At 45.1% G+C, this 20,159-nt stretch overlaps 1 protein-coding gene across 1 annotated transcript in view; it reads right to left on the bottom strand.

Annotated features, from left to right (window-relative positions):
* Window positions 1-17,670, bottom strand: part of GOSR2 (golgi SNAP receptor complex member 2) — a 20,674-nt gene extending 3,004 nt beyond the window's left edge. Inside the window, exons 1-5 of the mRNA XM_010832397.1 lie at window positions 17,569-17,670; window positions 9,446-9,510; window positions 7,698-7,806; window positions 6,582-6,714; window positions 3,537-3,677 (exon numbers count right to left, since the gene is read on the bottom strand). Of these exons, the coding sequence (XP_010830699.1) occupies window positions 3,537-3,677; window positions 6,582-6,714; window positions 7,698-7,806; window positions 9,446-9,510; window positions 17,569-17,597 (477 nt within the window). The 5' untranslated portion in view covers window positions 17,598-17,670. The remainder of the gene's footprint in view (window positions 1-3,536; window positions 3,678-6,581; window positions 6,715-7,697; window positions 7,807-9,445; window positions 9,511-17,568) is intronic.
* Window positions 17,671-20,159: the final 2,489 nt, after the last annotated feature.

Here is a 20,159-nt window from a genome sequence, read left to right as displayed (position 1 = left end):
GCCCAAAGTATACAAGCAGCAGCAACCAGACATACATCAGGCTCCTTCAATCAAGGTCGCAGAGCAAAGCAAGGGGGACAGGAAAGTCTTTTCCACAAGTGTGCTGGAACAAATGGTTGGATAATGGGCATCTTGTGCACAGAGCATATATACACACATATATATAAACGTGGGCTTCCCTTGTAGCTCAGTCAGTAAAGAATCGCCTGCAGTGCAGAAGACCCGGGTTCAATCCCTGGGTGGGGAAGATCCCCAGGAGGAGGAAATGGCAACCCACCCCAGTATCCTTGCCTGGAAAATCCCATGGACTGAGGAGCCTGATGGGCTGCAGTCCATGGGGCTGCAAAGAGTCGGGCATGAATGAGAGACTAACACTTCACTTCACATGTGTATGTCCATATGTATAATGCATAAGAATGTGTGTTAAAAAATGACCACTGCTTCATATTATACACAAAAATTTCAACATACAAACTAAAACTATAAGCTTCTAGAAGAAAACAGGAGAATATCCCCAAACCAGAAATAATCCAGATGCGTATCAACAAGAGGATGGATTAACAATGTATGTTCTGTGCACGATGAGATACTGATGCACAATACAAAGGACCCGAGGACACCGTGTAATGACATCAAAGAGCCTGGAACACTCCTGAGAGGAAGGAGGCACACACAAGAGTAATGTGAACATCTGCATTAAGGTCAGCAACAGCCAAAACTAATTTATGATGAAATAAGAAGAGTGGTTGCCTGGGGGCGGGGCGTGGCGGGGGGTGGGCAGGAGCAAACTAACCTGGAAAGGGTACAAGAGCTTTTTCAGGGGTGATGAAAACAGTCTATGTCTTGACAGCAGGGAGAGTTATAAAGGTGTATGTAGGCATTTGTCAAAACCCCATGACCTGTACAAGTTAAGATCTGTACACGTCACTGTATGCCCATCATACCTCCACAAAGAAGTTCTAAATTAGAATATTTTATATTAAAAAAAAAAGGGCTTTCCTGGTGGCTCAGATGGTAAAGAATTGGCCTGCAATACGGGAGACCAGGGTTCGATCCTGGGGCTGGGAAGATGCTCTGGAGAAGGGAATGGCAACCCACTCTAGTATTCTTGTCCATGGACAGAGAAGCCTGGTGAACCACAGTCCATGGGGTTGCAAAGAGTCGGACGACTGAGCGACTAACACTTTCACTTTGCATATTAAAAATAAAAGGCAACATCAAAGAAACTTTTTCTCTGCTCCCTGGCTCTAAAATGCTTGCTATCAGTCTGTGCACGCTGTACAGCAGACACCTCAGGAACTCTGCTGAGCAGAGCCTATGTCCAGGTTCAGGAGAGGGTCTGAAGCAGGCAAGGCGGAACCAGAGAAACACAGCTGCCAGACACCAGGACCACGACCTAAAACCCCACAAATACATGTCACCTCCCACCACCCAAAACAAAAGGGTACTTTATTCCTAAACCAACAGTCCATACCACCCAGGCCGCCCTTTCTCCCTGCTTTCTAATTTTCATTTTTAAGCATATTCAATTTTATATGAAGTAATAGATGAATGCTGGGCGGACCTCAACTTACTTACACGTCACCCACTGTATTTTTATGGAGGCATCTAACCTAAGGTCCCGTATGAACACAGTAATGGGCAACTGAGAGAAGAGTCTCTCAGGTCAAACTTCGTCTCTGCCAGAGGAGATCAGAGACATGTTTTCGCCACAACAGTGATGATCAGCATTAGATTCTCAATCAAGACTCTGCTTAGCTATGAAAGAAGAGATTATTCCATCACTATAAAATTCAAATATCAACCTCAAAAATCACTGGAAAGTTAACATACATCTCAAAAACACTACTCATTTTCTACCACAAATTTCCCCAAATCAAGGCCCGGCTCCTTCATGCTTCCTATGTTCTTTTCAAATGGTTGAGGCAGCAGCTTGCCTGACAGAAGTGGGCAGGCAGAAGGAATCAGTACAGCAGATGTGCAGAGGAAACATCAGAAACCTCGCACTCCAACCCCTGACTGCCCACCCACCAGGCTTCCCAGCGCTTTATCTCTGGGGACAGTGTTAGGGCAAAAGTTGTTTGGGCTCTTCGGTGACACCAGACTTCAGTAGGAAGCTGACATTTGCTTTAACAATAAGCCCTGAGCCCTACCAGGTTGACGTTGAGTGTTGAGGCTGAGTCTCATCCTAAAAAGAGTTTGACTGTTTTTCTGAGATATGGCTAGGAAGCCAGCAGCTTTCTAAAGAAGGGAGGATTAACCCTCATGTATTAGCTTAGACTGGGGTTCCCTGATGGTGCAGTGGGTAAAGAATCCGCCTGCAATACAGCAGACAGAGGAGATGTGGGTTTGATCCCTGGGTCGGGAAGATCCCCTAGAGGAGGAAATGAGGAAATGACAACCCACTCCGGTATTCTTGCCTGAAAAAAAACTGTGGACAGAGGAAACTGGTGGGCTACAGTTCAAGGGGTCACAAAGTCAGACACGACTGAGCAACCACACACACACACACACACCAGTTTAGATAACTGCAGGCGGCTGTCCTGAAAGGGGGCGCCCGTGGAGCTGTCAGAGACCACACTTCCAGACTGTCTGAAGCGCCGCGGCCATCAGCAAGGTACGTGTCACTCGAGGCCTGCCTGACCTCCTCCCAGGTAAAGGTGGCAGGCGATGCTCAGAAACATACTGAAGTCCTGCAGAGCTGACAGGCTCGACATGGTCCAACAAAAACTAAGATAAAGCTCAGGCTTCCGAGTGACTGCTCCTCCCAGCTCAGGAGCTGGGAGGGCTCTGTGCACAAGGGACACACCCTGATAGCAGGCACAGTTCACACCCATGGCCCACCAGGGTGATACAGGAAACGGGCTGAGGCTGCAACATCACGCCTGACATCAGAGGCTGAGTAATGTTTCTGTAAACCACTCCCTAGAGGTCTGAGTCTCAGCCAATGGGGCAGGGTTTCTAGGAATACCTGTTACTAAAGAGAGAATGAAGCAGAGTCACTGGGGGTCACTAGCCTGTGCTCCAGGAGCCACTGTCAATCAACCCGGGCAGCACTAAGACCCTCCCCTGGGGGGCTTCAGCTGCTGCACAACAAAGGTCTCGGCTCTAAGACTGCCCACCACAGGGGCCGCACGGAAAACACCCAAGAGTGAATGAGAAGCCAAGTAAAACCGAGTCTTCCTTCTTCCGAGAGTGAATTCTATCACATAATTTCTCGGCCCATTACTGCTTCCTCTCACAGTGGCAGTCACTTTCTGTTCAGTTCAGGAAATGGAAAACCACCTGGACACTGAGAGATGCCACATTATGGCTCACTGTAAGCACAGTAAACACCTACCGGCAGGGGAATTTGGCTACTTCTGGACTCATAGTAACCCACTTCCAGCAGAAAGGATCCCAACTCAAAGGCTCTGTCTCACCACCACAGCATCACAGTTCAGGGCTACGTGACCAAAAGGTAAATGCAGGTCCCACACTGCTGGCTAAAGTCAAAACACAAGGCCTTCTCCCTGTCCCCCCACAAGGGCCCCCACCTTCAAGGTCACTCTCTGGGCCCTCAGTCCCTCCAGAATACTGTGCCCGCCTCCAATGAGGTCATCCATGCCGTGGTGAATTTTCTGGAGGGAGGAGTTAAACTGCAGTGATTCATCCATTGGTATGGTGGTGTCAGAGTCCTGTGAAAGAAACGCAGGCACTTGATTAACTTTGCTGCTGCTCAGCTCCTGGTGTCCCCACCTCAACTGACCACTCTGCCTCTTGGTCAAGGTCGAGCTGGAAGAACTGCTAGAGGAAATGCTTCAAGAATCAAAGGAACCTGACGGAGACTGAAAAGCAAAGTGGAGACCTGGGGCAGCCTCTGTTCACTCAGAGGAAGTACAATTCTCAGACTTCTCAGTCTCCAAATGGGTTCTACCACACAAGTCTGTTCATCCCTGCCTCCTCTGCATCATGCCCCCAACTCAGGAAAAATTTTTTATTTTACTTTTTGATGTAGACCATTTGTAAAGTCTTTTACTGAATTTGTTACAATATTGCTTCTGTTTCATGCTTTGGTTTTTTGGCCACGGGGCATGCGGGATCTTAGCTCCCGATGAGGGATCGAACTCACTCCTGCTGCTGCTGCTGCTGCTGCTGCTAAATCGCTTCAGTCGTGTCCAACTCTGTGCGACCCCATAGACGGTAGCCCACCAGGCTCCCCCATCCCTGGGATTCTCCAGGCAAGAACACTGGAGTGGGTTGCCATTTCCTTCTCCAATGCATGAAAGTGAAAAGCGAAAGTGAAGTCGCTCAGTCGTGCCCAACTCTTAGCGACCCCATGGACTTCAGCCCACCAGGCTCCTCCATCCATGGGAGTTTCCAGGCTAGAGTACTGGAGTGGGGTGACATTGCCTTCTCCGAAGGCAAAGTCTTAACCACTGGACCCCCAGGGAAGTCCTGGAAATACTATTCTCCCTAGGCTTCTCCTAAAGGCTGTCTCTAACTCCTTACTAATCTACCTTCTTCCAAATGTTCCTTTACCTGGCTTCCCCTTGGTGCAGTGGGGAAGATTTGCTTTTGTCCTTTGGCTATTTCATCTACAGCTTATTCCTCCCTCCGATTAGACAGACTGACTACGGAGAGCAGAGACTGGTTTCTATTAAAGGCCCAACAGTGATCACAATGGGACTATCCACCTGAGCAGGGAAGCAAAGTCTGTAAAAAACTGAAGGGAGGAAAGAACTAATACTGATCAATGCTTTCCACTTTGCAAACTCTTCATTCTAAGCTCGCTTAGGCCCCACTCTAAGCTTATGCTGTGGTTATGGTATTATCCTCGTTTTAGATGAAGAAACAGAAGCCCAGAGAGGTGGAATGACTTGTGTGAGACCCCGCCAGTGAGACGTCCAGAGGGGCACAAATCCCGTGCTGGGTAACTGTCCTGTAGGGAGAAACATCAAAACCAGTGCCAGCGCTCCACTTTCACCCTGCAAGCGGGAAGGACACAGGCACGTGGCTCGCCCAGTCACTGCCCTGTCCCCTTTCCAGTTCCCTGACCGTTACAAACCCTTCTGCCAAGCAGTACCACTTTTACCACTTTCTGTCATCATGAAGAAGTTAAACCACCTTTTCATCGCTGCTCAAGTTCACAATCTTTTTTCAGGTATATATTTTCAATCCCCCCGCTGCTAACGTGGGAGTTTCTCAGGGGTGGGAGTCAAGGTTTTTAATTTAAACACATTTTACTTTCAGCACCTTAAATAGCATCCTGCACAAGCTGATGCTTGGTAGGTGAAGACTCCAGTGTTTGGGTACAGCTGATGGGCTGTTATTTCTCAGAAAAATGTACTATAGCTCATGATCATAAAAAGAGCAGGAAGAAGTTCATTCAGCCAGATAATTTTTATTAAGGGCCCACTGTACGCACAGCATCACACTAGGCTGGTAAGACGTAAAGTAATTCGGAGCTATCATCCCTGGCCTAAAAAAGCCCTGTAACCAATACCACAGCTATCAAAAGCCCACACAACACCTTAAATGTGTCATATAGCTCCCTGCTCTTTTGAAAAGAAGCTCTGCTTACTGACCAACACATGTTTGTTGACCTTTTTAATTGTTAATCATTACTACTTGACTGCTTGCATCAGAGAAACCAAACTATGTAGGCATATTCTGAAGCACCTGGGGAAATTTACTGCACATGTGGACACAGCAAAGAAGGTTCAACATCTGCAAAGTGGGAACGGATTTGAATTCTGATGATGGGCTTAGAAAGCGTAATCCCACTTTAGAAAATGAACCTCTGTAAGAAAACAAAAAACCAACCAAACAAAAAGCCCCTGAGACCCACCTTATTTGGTGGAATACATTATGCAGGACACAGGAAAAGCCAGTAATGTTCTACAGCCACGTGTGAGAAATGATCCCATTGAGACCAAAGGACAGGGACATGGGTATCCTAGGAAATCAAACATGCAAACCAACAGGCAACTTTCAAACAGGCTCAAGTCAAGTAGTCCCTCTAAAACGAAATACCTGTTAACAAATCCCTCCTAACTGGCGCTCAGACTAGGGGCAAAAGCATTTTAACGCATTAAACACTGGAACTACACACATATACACACACACACTAGCAAGAGGCAAAAACATTTTAACACATCCAACACTGGAACTGTGTGCATGCATGCGCGTGCACACACACACACACACACACAGACAATTGCCTGAAGGCAGCTTTGAAAGCTGCCCTCGTTACAAATAGTCTAAGTTCTAATTATCCTTCTTGATCTGATCAGGAAAATGTTTCCACCATGGGAAAGTCCACTTCTCTGCATCGACCAGTCAAACCAGGTAATTTTCACCTCTGCCTGTCCCCTCATTTTAACTACTTCCTCAGAGGGTTTCTGTGACAGAAAAAGAGATGCAAGCAGTGTTTAGGTCTAGTCTCTGTGGCAACGCAGAGTCAGCATCACTTCCAGTTGCTCGCCTCCCATCCCATCGGTCTGCTTCAGGACCCCCAGAGGGCTACTGTCAAGAGTCCTGAGCTCCAGCTCCAACCAACCCCCCAGTTCCTGCCAATCCCGCCCAGGCGCCGGGCTTACATTTGTGGTGAAGGTGCGAGACAGAAGCTCCTCTCGCTGTCTCTCCTGCTGCTCCCGTGCATACCGCCGGTGCTGAAAGTTTCGAAGAGCAGTCTGCAAGTGCTGGACGTCGTACTTTAACTGGTCGACACGGCTGGAATTGACAGAGATATTAAATTCCAGGAGCCCAGAGGAGCACAACTGGAGGTGGCTGGACTTTGTCTTCAGGGAAGAAGACAATTCCTTACTTCTCCCTGTACCCATCCATGCTATCCACCCCCCCAACCCCAAATAATCTGATTTGATAAATGATGTTGAAACTAAAAAAGGAGCCTGTAGTTAGAGCAGGATGGTAGCAAATGAGATTCCAGCAGATTTCCCTAACTATCTGCTGGTCTCTGATTCTGGATGCATGACAGGGAACAGGTGACAGGAAGCAGGTTCGATGACCTCTTCCTGACCTTCTAGAGATTATTACTGCTCTCCTGGAAGAAGCCCAAGGCATCTGTGGAGTAGAGCATCAATGAAGTTTCATAAACATTTTGGAAACAGAGGCTGGGGTAGAGGTGGTGAGAGTGGTTTCGCTTTAATTTCATGGGGGTGTATCAAACATTAGATCAGTATTTTATTACAAATACACTGACTGGAGTGATTAAGAGCAAGATAATTCAACCCAAGAATGAAGTGGGAATCAAAAAACAGAGTGAAACTCCCTGGTGGCATTAGGTTTCAAGTGGCCATGGGTCTGGTCAGAAAAACAGTGCTGGGGGCAAAATTTCAAAATGATACCAACAAGGAGAGGAGACGCCAGGCCTCTGAGCTGCTAACCTCACCAGCTTTTTATTCTTTAACTGACGTAGAGGTGATGTACAATATTACATAAGTTATAGGTATATAATAGGGTGATTCACAAGTCTTAAAGGTTATAATCCATTTACAGTTACTATAAAATATTGGCTATACTCCCTGTGGTGTACAACACAGGCTTTTCACTCTGAGGGAGAATCATGCGAGTAGAATTGTGGTCTTTATGGGACTTTATCTTTGCATAGTCTCAGTTTTTCAATGTGTAAGTGGATTTTCAGAATATTTGATGACCCCTCCGGAAGCAAGGCCTGGCAGGGCCAGAGCACTCACAGTTTGGCATTCTGTCTTTTGTGGGGGGGCTCCTTGCTGGACAAAATCTCCAGACGCTCTAGTTGGCTGAATATCTGGTCTATGCTTGCTTGGATTTCATTTTCTACTACTGCACAGAAGAGAAAAAAGAATAATTACTAGAAAAGAGATAGTGAACTTAAATTAGAATGATAAATCAAACATGTTTTTTTCTATATCCAATAAACTCAAAAATACATATTGCAAAAGAAAAATGCACTAATGAGAACAGAAAAAAATTCAAATTATACTAAGTGACTTTCTAAATGTTTTTATATATATACGTGTATATATATATATATATATATACACACACACGTATATATAGGTGTTAATGCCATAACAATGCTATTTAAAATAAAAAAAACCCCTAAAGATAAATCTATAGAAATAAATTTCCTGCCTTTGAAAATAAAATGAACATTCAAAGATTGCCCAAATAAATATTTTCAGCAAAATGCAGTATTTTCTGATATAGAATGAGGCCTCTTTTCCTTTGAGATTATTCTCAGATATGGGTTATAAATAACTAGTAAAAAGACTGCCAAATGAACCCTTTACAGAAAATAATGAGGTTAAAAAAAAAGCGCACAGGGAAAGATTAGTATGTGAAAAACAGAGAAGCATTCCCTTAAGAATAGGTAGGCCGATGCTGGAGTCACCAGAATAGACAAAATACCAACAGGGAAGGCCCACGAAAGAATCCACAGAGGTAATAATATGATAAATAGTCATTTTCCTTAGCTCCTTTGCTAAACAGTCAAAATGACCTCGTTTCCATTTCTAATCATGTATCAATGAGATTGCTGGAAAGCCAAAGTCGACGGTCAGAAGCTAAACTGTGCACAGAAAAAGGCATCCAGACTGCCTTGTGTCCAATAAGGAAGTGACAGTAGAGACGGAGTGTCACCTTCTCAGAGGAGCCCAGCGCTAACAAACAGCTCAGAACAAGGCAGGGCACAGGACCGAGAGAAGAGGTGCCTGGGAGCGGCAGAAAACAGACTTGAGAAAACAGGAAGAATGGGCCCAGCGCCAGCCAAGGAGTGAGAGGAGGAGACAGCGTCAGTGGTGGTGGGGGACCAGCAGTGTCTGTGTGACAGACTCAGAAAAAGCACCTTTTCTTTTCCTTTTGGCCATGCCACGTCAGCATGTGGGATCTTAGTTCCCTGACCAGGGATCGAACCGGTACCCCCTGCATTGGAAACATGGCGTCTTAACCAAGGGACCACCAGGGAAGTTTCAGGACCTTTTCTTATAATAGAAAAGAAACTAAAACCCAAAGCAGCACTCTTCTCAAAAGAAATCATGGTGTGGGAACTGAACTAATTAATATTGCCCTTCGTTTCTGAATAATCCTCCTAGAAAGCTGCAGCATTCTCAGCTCAAGAAGAAACGCCCAGTTTCAGTTAAACATCTCTGAATCTTTATGGACCACATTCCTCTACGGACAGGGTAATTAGATTAAGACAGATGGAGGCAAGCACTCCCATTCCCATCGGCCCTGTCAGGTTGAGTGGAGGGGTAATGGGGGATAAGACTTGTGGGATTCCAGAGGGCACGGTCAGGGAAACCAGTGACTTTGCCATAGGGTTTTTCTGTCCACCCTCACAACAGAACTCATTCCACGCTGACTCCTTCAGCCCCTGAGGCAGAAACACAGTCAGGAAACCCAGCCCATTAGCAGCGTGTCATCAGAGACAGGACTCTGGTCTCCGTAGTTAATTACTCACAGTGCAGAGCCTGCTTGTCTGCCGTCTCCAGGCGTCCCATGTGAGACTGGATTTCATGGACATGCCTATCAAAGGGAGAGGGAGGAAATGAGTGAGACATGCGTAATCAACAGAGCTTCGGTCAGGAAAGACAATTTTTCTAATGCCGGCATAGAACTGATCTAAATGGACAATGTCGCTGAACTGTGAAATTTGTATGTGGCACTTCAGGTCACATGTTTTGGCACGGTTTCTAGTATTTTAACGTTAAATAACAACGCAGACAAGCGGCATTTAGTGAGCGCTCACTGCATCTGAGACGTTCTGCAAGGTCAAAACCCTATGAGGAAAGAACTATTATCACCCTCTTTTTGTAAATAAGACAACCGAAGCCCAGAAAGGTTATGTAACTTGTTCAAGGTCACACACCAAGTGATAAACCTCGATGTGAACCCGGCCAATCCCACTCTCTGTTCTTTGACCCAATGTGCTGAGTGCTGCTCTGTACTAGAGAGAGTCAAAGGGCAAGAGAGATAGAATTCTTGTCCTTGAGAAACAGTATAATTAGGAACAACAGGCCAGATAGACGCGAAAAGTCCCAAAAAGAATTAAGACAACACTAACACGCACAAGTGTAAACAAAAAGCAAGCTCTGAGCAGCAGGGCAAAGGCAAAGAAAACGGAAGGCTGAGCTGGGGGCAGCTCCGTGGGCAGAGGGAGTTCAAAATGTGAGTTGGTAAAGGAAGATGTGGAGAAAACGACGTGCACAAATGCCTGCAAGGCCTGTCACGTGGGTGACCAGCAGGCTGGCCTGCCTGAGAGTTGGGGTCAGAGAGGAGAAGGGCAGGAGGCAGATTAGTGGGAGGGAGCCATCAGAGGAAGGCCCAGAGAGACAGGGATCTCCTGTTTGGTAAACCTCTTTCCTTGGCAACAGGAGGCCATTTGGAAACTCAGCACTGTACCCGGGCCCTCTGGCCGGTCCTGACACCAGGCCCAGGGCGCTTCCCGATGGCTTCCCAGGGCTTGGCCAAAGTCACCGTCTGAGCCTTCCAAGCAGTCCTCTGTGATAAATCCTGGGGATGTTTTATCCTACCCCAACAACCACCTCCTGGGGTTTCTGGTCTCTTCACAGAGAGTCAAGGAGGCAGCCTGTGAGCTCTTCTATCATCTCCAAGCCCTGAAGAAACGTCAGCAACCAGCCTCTACCGTGAGCACCACAAACTGTGACCCCAAATTTACCAACACAAGCCAGGAGCCTAAATTTGGTTTGAACTTGCCTCGAGTCTTTTCCAGGGCTTCCCTGTGGTCTCGAAACATGACCCGTGGCTCCAGAAGCAAGGCAGACCCTCAGAGGTTCCTGGGCAAGACCCAAGGTCCTGACAGGCAACCAGAAATCACTCCTAGAGTCTGAGGGATGAGATCGCTACTTCAGGAAGGTAAGTCCAGATGCTTTAGAATGGAGACACATGGAGATATGGAGGCAGATGTAGGACAGCAACTTGAAGAAACTGATATTTGGATCAGGGAAATGATGCAAACAGCTAGAGAGCACTGATCGGCAGTGCTGATGGAAAAGAGAACGAGGACTTTCCCAAAGGCCTGGATATGGGCAGTGAGGCAAATTTCTAACGGAAGCGCAAAAGGAACGGACTACAATCAACGCTGATGGCTCAGTTCGTTATCCTTGTGAAAAAAAGGTACCTTGTATAACACACAAAGATAAACTCAAGGCGTGCATATTATGACTTCAGGTTAAATAAGGGTTTCTTACACAAGACAAAAACCAAAACTACCCCCAAACCCCACAAATCACAAAAGAAAAGACTGATAGATCTGAGCACATTAAAAAACAAAAACAAAACCTTTTTACACCAAAGGCACACCTGGGGGAAAAAAAAGGGAAAGACTGGAAGCCACCTGTAGCAGATAACAAAGGAATATGTTTGAATGTATAAGGAACTACTACAAATAGGAAAAATAAAACAAAACAGTTTTTAAAATGGGCAAAGGGCAACTGAGAGAAAAGGAAATCCAAATGGACAAAAATATATGAAGAAACACTCTTCTAGTAATCAGGAAAATGCATATTGAAAGTAATAACATCACATTTCTCCCATGTGATTGACAAATATTTTAAACTTTAAGGATGAGGGACCCCTGGCAGGTATAACAATGGTACCCAAGGGGTTCTGGGGAAGATTTCCAGGTTCTATCACAGGACTGCCTTTGGCTCTATGTTCTGTTCTGGTATTTTTTTAAAAAATCAACTTATGACTATGAAATCTGCACAAAATTCTGCGCTCCAGTGACTGGTTAAGATATTGAACCACAAAGCAAATACGAACGTTTTTCATTTAGACTGTGGTGTTGGAGAAGACTCTTGAGACTTCCTTGGACTGCAAGGAGATCCAACCAGTCCATTCTAAAGGAGACCAGTCCTGGGTGTTCACTGGAAGGACTGATGTTGAAGCTGAAACTCCAGTACTTTGGCCACCTGACGCGAAGAGCTGACTCATCTGAAAAGACTTTGATATTGGGAAAGATTGAGGGCAGGAGGGGAAGGGGATGATAGAGGATGAGATGGTTGGATCTCCAACTCAATGAACATGAACTTGGGTAATCTCCGGGTGTTGGTGATGGACAGGGAGGCCTAATGTGCTGCAATTCATGGGGTTGCAAAGAGTCGGACACGACTGAGCGACTGAACTGAACTGAATACAATAAAATTTGTCGAGGATAAAAAGCGTTTTAAGATTTTTTTAAAAAAGCCAAGTCCACAACACAGAATGGCATTCAGGTTTGGGTCACTTGCTAAAGAAACCCTACCAAGCCAAGATTTCCCCCAATGGGAGATGAGCAAGATGACTGGGAAAGTTTAGAAGTCAAGTTGCAAAGAGGAACAGCCAAAAGAACTAGCGATAATGATCCTTTGAGAAAAGAGAGGAAAAACCAATGGGGCAGCTGGGGCTCTTCAAGCATCTAGAGACGACAGGAAGAGGAGTGGCTTGTTCTCTGTTGCTCCTGAAGGGAGTGCGTGCATGCGTGCTCAGTTGCCTTAGTCGTGTCTAACTCTCTGTGATCCAATGGACTATAGCCTGCCATGCTTCCCTGTCCGTGAGATTTCCCAGGCAAGAATACTGGAGTGGGTTACCATGCCCTCCTCCAGGGGATCTCCTGGACCCAGGGATTGAACCCACGTCTCCTGCACTGCAGGCAGATTCTTTACCACTGAGCCACCGGGGAAGCCCCCACTTAAGGGAGCCCCAGAACCAAAGGGTACAAATTTCAAGATGACAGATATCAGCTGAACATAGGGGCAAAAAACAAGAACAAACTCTCAAAGAAGAGGGAAAAAAAGGGCTCTGGCATGTTTACACACAGAATACATGAACTGTCTTGGGCTTTATAAAGGATCTTCCTGACCAAAGTGAATTGAAATGGAAGATCTTGCCAGTCACTTTCAATTTTTAAATTCCACGACAGCAGCAGGAGAGATGATGTCAATACCCACGAAACCCTATAACCGCTCATTAGCTGGTTTTTACTATTTTCTAAGTGAAAATGGATATTAAATTGCAGCGAAACATGACTTTTCCCAACCAATCTCTTTTTGCTTTACATGAACTAGAAAAGATAAGAGCCAATAAAGTGATACCAATCTGCACATGCCAGGCCTGAGGAAATAAATGAAAACAACAGAGCAAGGACGAATGGCATTGCGAGAACTACTATATGCAAAGTGGCAACTGTTTTACATGGATCTGGGAATTCAGACAACACATTTGAAGCCAATAAGGAACAGCTGATATGCAAATCTGACATGGGAATGTGGACACTAGAAATCCGAAGTCCTCGCCCTGACTCGTGTGGGGTTCATGGTGGGAGTGGGTGAAAACATAACCAAGCAGAGACCCAGTAGCAAATAAACAAGTGTCAATGTTGCTGAGTTTTTTTTTTTTTTTTAAATGTCTGTAGAAGATCTAGAAGAATTTTTTTTCAATAAAGCTTATTTGTTTATTTGGCTGCGTCGAGTCTTGGTTGCATGGGCTCACAGACCTTCCAGTTATGCAGTGTGGGCTTAGTTGCTCCACAGCACGTGGCATCTTAGTTCCCCAACCAGAGATCAAATCCATTTCCCCAGCATTGCAAGGCAGACTCTAAACCACTGGACCACCAGGGAGGTCCCTGGAAGAATTTTAAAACAGAACTGCTCTTTGTAAGTCCATGGAGGGACCTTCCTGGTAGTCCAGTGGCTAAGATGCCGGGCTCCCCAGTGTAGGAGGCCGGAGTTCGATCCCTGGCCAGGGAACTAGATCCCACACGCTGCAACTAAGAGTTCATATGACGAAGCTAAGAGTTTACACGCAGCAACGAAGATCAAAGAGCCCACGTGCCACAACTGAGACCCGGCACCACCAAATTAAAAAAAAAAAAATTTTAAGTCCATGGAACTACCGGATCCCCATCATATACACCCACTTTGCACACATACTGCTTCTGCCTAACCTGAGCAGGAAACAGGGTTTCGGAGTTAAAAGATGTGAGTTGAGTTAAAGTTCCACTATGCAGCAGCTGAGGGGCACTGAACAAGTTCATTTAATTCCTTGGTGCCTTAGTGTCCTCAACTCCAAAATGGGGCACTGATCATCGTAATTATTTAAGGGGTCATAGATCCAAAGGCAATATGAAACTGCTGTGGTAACCCACACAGCACCATAGCAAAGTCTGTTGTTTTTACTTTGCTTGCTTTACTTAAAAGTAGCGGAACCATCTGGGCACTTTCACCTCACCCACTTTGCCTTCCCTATATTTAGCCTCTCATCAGAAGGCAAAATCAAAAAAAAAAAAAAAGGGGGAAACTGGTCTTGAGATAAGGTAACAGTCTTTAAACCCAGCTGTTCATCAAAATCACCTGGAGAGCTTGTTAAAAATAGAGCTTCTTGTGCTCCAAACCTATTGAATCAGAATGTCTAGTGATAATAAGGTCCAGGGCACTGAATGATCCTGGACAAATATGGGCAGCTTTACAAGCACTGGGATCTCAAAAATAGAAGCCTGGCTATTAGCTCCTCTATAAAGTTCACCCTAACACAGTATTATTTCAGTGTAAAATGTTTACCCTGCTTTTCATCTGTTTTTTCCCCCAATGTTCAGGCATTTTCAAGATATGCAACTTTAAAATGCTGATGTAATTCCAATGTACTTTCAGGGACACAGCAAGAGATAACCACAAACTGGGTTCAAAGTTCCAGTAAAATTAATATGCTCAGTTACTGTTGTATCAGTTCAGCTGCAATCATTAATTTCTGCAACTCCAAAAGTAAACTGCAGATATGCACAGGATTGTCTCCTTTTTAAGACACTTAATCACCAGTGTTATGGAACTGAAAGGAGACTTACAGTTTAATCAGCCTCAAACTTTTATTTTATAGGTGAGGAAAACAAGGTGATGAGGTCTAGAGCCAGAATCCTCAGTCCTGTTTCAGTCCTTGAGGGGAAAGGAGGCAGCTCAGAACATACTGCACCACTAATAATCATCATGATGATGATGACGAACATACTGCAGCACAAAACAATTTACTGTCGGCACTGGAACAGTGCCTAACACTTAGCGGGTGCTCAAGCAATATTCACTGAATAAACGAATGACTACATAGTAGAAGGCCTAGCAGTGGCTCGTCAAATCTTGTCCCTTGTCTGTTTTTGTAAATAAAGTTTTACTGGAATACAACCACATCCATTTGTTTACACATTGTCTAAAGGCTGCTTGTGCACTAATAATAGCAGAGCTGAATAGCTGCCAGAGACCAAAGGGCCTGTATGACCTAAAATATTTACTATCTGGCTCTTGACAGGAAAAGTTGGTGAGCTCTGCTATACAGTCTAAGGGTCTACAGAGCTTGAGGGTAGGTAGTTGGAGGCCTGCATAGGTAAGGAGTTCATCTATGCTCCACAAATCTTGCTTGGGACACTGTTTAGAATTCCTCCTCTAAGTTGACCTATAATTGAGCTTCCGAGTTTACTCTGTGATCAGCTGCCTGCTGCACCAGCAACAGGTAGCATGAGACACTGTGAACAAAATTATTCTTAAAAATAAACTGGATTGCAAGCTCCTTAGGACTATCCTTTAACCAAATTAGCTCACCAGATGAGACTGTACACAATATCAATTTCAAAGCACTACTCAGTCCACTGAGCCTAATTACTGTAAAAGATCTGCCCTTTCTTAGTAACATGGGCATAATTTTCTGCTTCATTTCTTCTCCAATTGACTCACAGATCCAGTTTTTAAAGCCCCTTGTCTGTTTTTGTCCCTTGGCTGTCCTTCCTATAATTTTTACATGAGAATAGGGCTCATATAATAGTTTAAGACCAATTCTGTCATTTCAATACTATTACCAAGTAGGCTCTACATTTTCACCTGCCCAAACCAATTGCTCAATCAGTAAAGTAAAAAGAAGTAGAAAATGAAACAGTAACTTAATGAAACATAAATGAAAATGAAACACAAAATTAGAAAATGAAACAAGAGGATCCTCTCCCTCTTATTCTAGTGCTCTAAAGTATTTCTTTTATTGTGAATTCATTAAGAGAGGTGGGTTCCCATTTCCTTTCTTTCCCAGGCCTTGGGGGCGTGATTTTAAGAATTTTCATCAGCACAAAACTATACTGTGAGTTGAAGGTGTCAGAACAGGACAGGTGTAAGTAGGTATATATTCCCAAAAAATCTGAAAATAGAGACTCATACAGACATTTGTACACCAGTGTTCTCAGCAGTATTATTTACAATAGTCAAAAGGTGGAAACAACCCAAGTGCCCATCAGTAGAGGAATGGATAACAAAACAGTGTGTGTGTGTGTGTGTGTGTGTGTGTGTGTGTGTGTGACTCTGCCAAAGAATATTATACAGCCATAAAAGGAACGATACATGCTATGACACAGATGAACCTTGGAAACCTTATGCTAAGTGAAATAAGGCAGACATGAAAGGACAAATATATTATTCTACTATATGAGATATCTAGATATCTAGAATAGGAAAATTCAGAAACAGAAAGTAGAACAGGTTACCAGGGATCTGGGGAGAATTGGGGAAGTACTGCTTAATGGGTACATGAGTTTCTGTTTGGGATAATGAAAAAGTTCAGGGAATAGATAATGATGGTTACACAACACTGTGAATGTACTTAATGCCGCTGAGATGTACGCTTAGAAATGAATATTATTTTAAATAGTAAATTACATGATACTGGTAACTTAATTAAAAATTTAATGGTTAGCTTTAAAAAGGTAAACTTCATGTTATTTACGTTTGACCATAATAATTTCCCCCCAAACAGGATAGGTATGATCTTATTTCCCTATTCAATTATATATTTCGGCAAGCTCCAAAAACGCAGGGCAGTATGAATAAGGAACACTACCAAGGAATTTTATGAGAAACTAAACCAAAATTCAACTTCCTTAAAGGTAACCTGGAACCAGATATTCTGAGCAATTTCTTTTATCAGAAAAATATGGTCTTTTAGTGTACACCGAAATCAGAATAAAAGAGAAAATAAAAATCACAGCGTAGCAGCAACAAGGTTTGGGCCAATCCAGAGTAAGGACTGGTATCATTTAGGGGCTGTGAGTCTTTAAACGTTTTCTGACGACCTTAGCTCAGTGATGGATCCTTCTAAGTTGCTTAAGGAGATCCTGTTGGTAATGCTCATTTACCTTCCATCTCATGGTGCCCCATGTTAGACCTTTTTTCGAACACCCTGGCTCTCCAACTAAACAGTAATACGCCTATGTGCAGGGGTCCTCAGTCCCCACCGGTTCTAGCAATCCGGACAACAGCGTTGGCTGGAGCTGAACAATGTGAGACTTTCCCTTCACCTAGTCTACCCAACAGCTAGTCACGGCCTCGGAGATCCCGGAAGGCATTGGGCCCAATGTCGCCGGGCACCAGGTAGGACCCCCGGCCGCCGCAGACCTGGGCATCACGGCCAAAGACTGAGCCCTTCCGAGCTGGTCCCCACGGCAGCGCCCGTAAGGAAGGACTCGGCCTCCATTCTGGCAGACGACCGAGGCCCCAGCCCAGGGGACTAGGGCTCGCCCAGCCTGGCTTCGTCCCAGCCCGTGCCCGACGCGTCCCTCACTTGTGCGTTTGCTGGTACAGCGGCTCCATGTTGCCTGCCCCGCCGGGTCCCGCTCGGGCTTCCACCGAACACGTCCTCACAGCCCCCCTTCCGGCTTCCGGCTTCCGGTCGCAGGACCCTCCTCCCCTGCCCGCTAGGGCTGTCCCAACGCGCGCCATCCTGGTGGCGCCTGCGAGAAAGGAGAAAGGGAACGAGTAAGGAGGCCTGAAGAAGGCTAAGTGTAATCAGAGGTTCTGCTTCAGATGAGGAACGAGGAAGTATAGGTTTTGGCAAAAGGCTGTCTGCAACATCGAGTCAGGCTTTGGTAAGGGCAGTCGCAGTGTATCGGCTTGGGGTCCTCAGAGCAAGGTTGGAGGTCAGCGGACCACAGCTTTTCTTTGCTGGAGACAGGCTGGAAGAGTTGCTGCTTGGCTTCGCGTTAAACTATTTAATTGTGGGTCTGGAGATTTCTCTCTTCGCTGGAGTCTCTGGTGCAAGCATCTCCTGTCTCACCCCCCAACTATCGCCTGTCTTGCCTCCCCCGCCCCCCCATTCATCTAATAAAACCCAGAGTAAATGAGCGGTTACCATGTATCACATATGCTGTGGGGCAAACCGGTTCTTCTTGTCTTCAAAGAGGTCTCGGTATAGGAAAGGAAATAAGATGTGTGCACAAATAAACGTCTAAGGGTAGACGGTCTAAAGACATCAAGCGAGATAGAGTCGGCTCCAATGGGAGATTCAGGAAAGACAGTGTAGGAGGTGACATTTGAGTTAGGACTTGAAGGATTTGGACACTTGAAGGATTTGGACAACACGTAGACCTAATCCGTTTCCATCCTCCCAGACTTATCTACAGTTCCTCCCAAGGGAGGTGATGTTCCTCTTCCTTTGACAAGTTGATGCTTCTATTTTCCTGTATCCTGGATCCCACCCAGTTTTGTGTCCCAAGAGACTGTCCACCCATGTACATTCTTTCCTTAACACTTGCCCATTTATTCTAATATTTATTTCTTAATGATTACCTACTGTTATCAGGCACAGATATTGGGGTGGGGGGATGGAACACAAGTAAGACACTACACTAGAAAAGCAGATTAGAATGATCCCAGTCACTTAAGGAAGACTTAGAAAAAATCAAAACTAGCGCTCCAAAGTGTAGGACCCCCTGAGATCCAGGGACTTTGCTTGCCTAGGTCCCTAGAATAATGTTGTGTGGTAGAATAAAGAGGATTTCGTTGTTTTTTGTTTTTTTGGGTTTTTTTTGCTACTGTAAAGGAAAAAATTGATTAAAAGGTGGAGTCTAATTCTTCTAATCTGAGCTGGCGTTAGTGACTTGCTTGACCAATAGAATGTAATACAAGAGAAATTCTAGGATTTTCAAGGTCAAGTCACAGGAAGCCTTGCAGCTTCTACTCAGCCCTTTAAAGGAACACTCACTTTGGTGATCCTGAGCCACCTTGGTAAAAGTTTGACTCCCCTGAGGCCATCATGCTGAAAAGGCCATGTCTATATGTAGTCTAGTCAACATGCCCAGCTGAGCCCAATCTTTCAGCAAAGGCACCAGACCTGTAAATGAAACTATCTTGTCCCCTCAATAGTAGTCTATTCATTAGCCGACTCCTACCTAATGACCTCTACAGATCTCTGTAGACTTCACATGAAACAGAAGAACTGCCCAACTGAGGCTGTGCCTGAATTCCTGAACAGGAAATCAAGAGATAAAGTAAAATTGATGATATTTTAAGCCACTGAATTTTGGGATTGTTTGTTTTTCAGGAAGAGATGCTCAACCTCAAAAAGTTTGTCAGCTAGTTAGAGAGGGTACAGTTCAGTTCAGTTCAGTTCAGTCGCTCAGTCGTGTCCGACTTTGCAACCCCATGAATCGCAGCATGCCAGGCCTCCCTATCCATCACCATCCATCTCCCGGAATTCACTCAAACTCATGTCCATCGAGTCGGTGATGCCATCCAGCCATCTCATCCTCTGTCATCCCCTTCTCCTGCCCCCAGTACCTCCCAGCATCAGAGTCTTTTCCAATGAGTCAGCTTTTCGCATGAGGTGGCCAAAGTACTGGAGTTTCAGCTTTAACATCATTCCTTCCAAAGAACACCCAGGGCTGATCTCCTTTAGCATGACTGGTTGGATCTCCTTGCAGTCCAAGGGACTCTCAAGAGTCTTCTCTAACACCACAGTTCAAAAGCATCAATTCTTCGGCGCTCAGCTTTCTTCACAGTCCAACTCTCACATCCATACATGACCACTGGAAAAACCATAGCCTTGACTAAACGGACCTTGTTGGCAAAGTAATGTCTCTGCTTTTGAATATACTATCTAGGTGGTCATAACTTTCTTTCCAAGGAGTAAGACGTCTTTTAATTTCATGGCTGCAGTCACCATCTGCAGTGATTTTAGGAGCCCAGAAAAATAAAGTCGGACACTGTTTCCACTGTTTCCCCATCTATTTGCCATGAAGTGATGGGACCAGATGCCATGATCTTGTTTTCTGAATGTTGAGCTTTAAGCCAACTTTTTCATTTTCATCAAAAGGCTTTTTAGTTCCTCTTCACTTTCTGCCATAAGGGTGGTGTCATCTGCATATCTGAGGTTTA

The sequence above is a fragment of the Bison bison genome, unplaced genomic scaffold (assembly GCF_000754665.1).
Source record: "Bison bison bison isolate TAMUID 2011002044 unplaced genomic scaffold, Bison_UMD1.0 scf7180017861046, whole genome shotgun sequence".
NCBI lineage: Eukaryota > Metazoa > Chordata > Mammalia > Artiodactyla > Bovidae > Bison > Bison bison.
The sequence above is the reverse complement of the archived record's forward strand: the minus strand, read 5'-3'. Positions and strand labels throughout refer to the sequence as shown.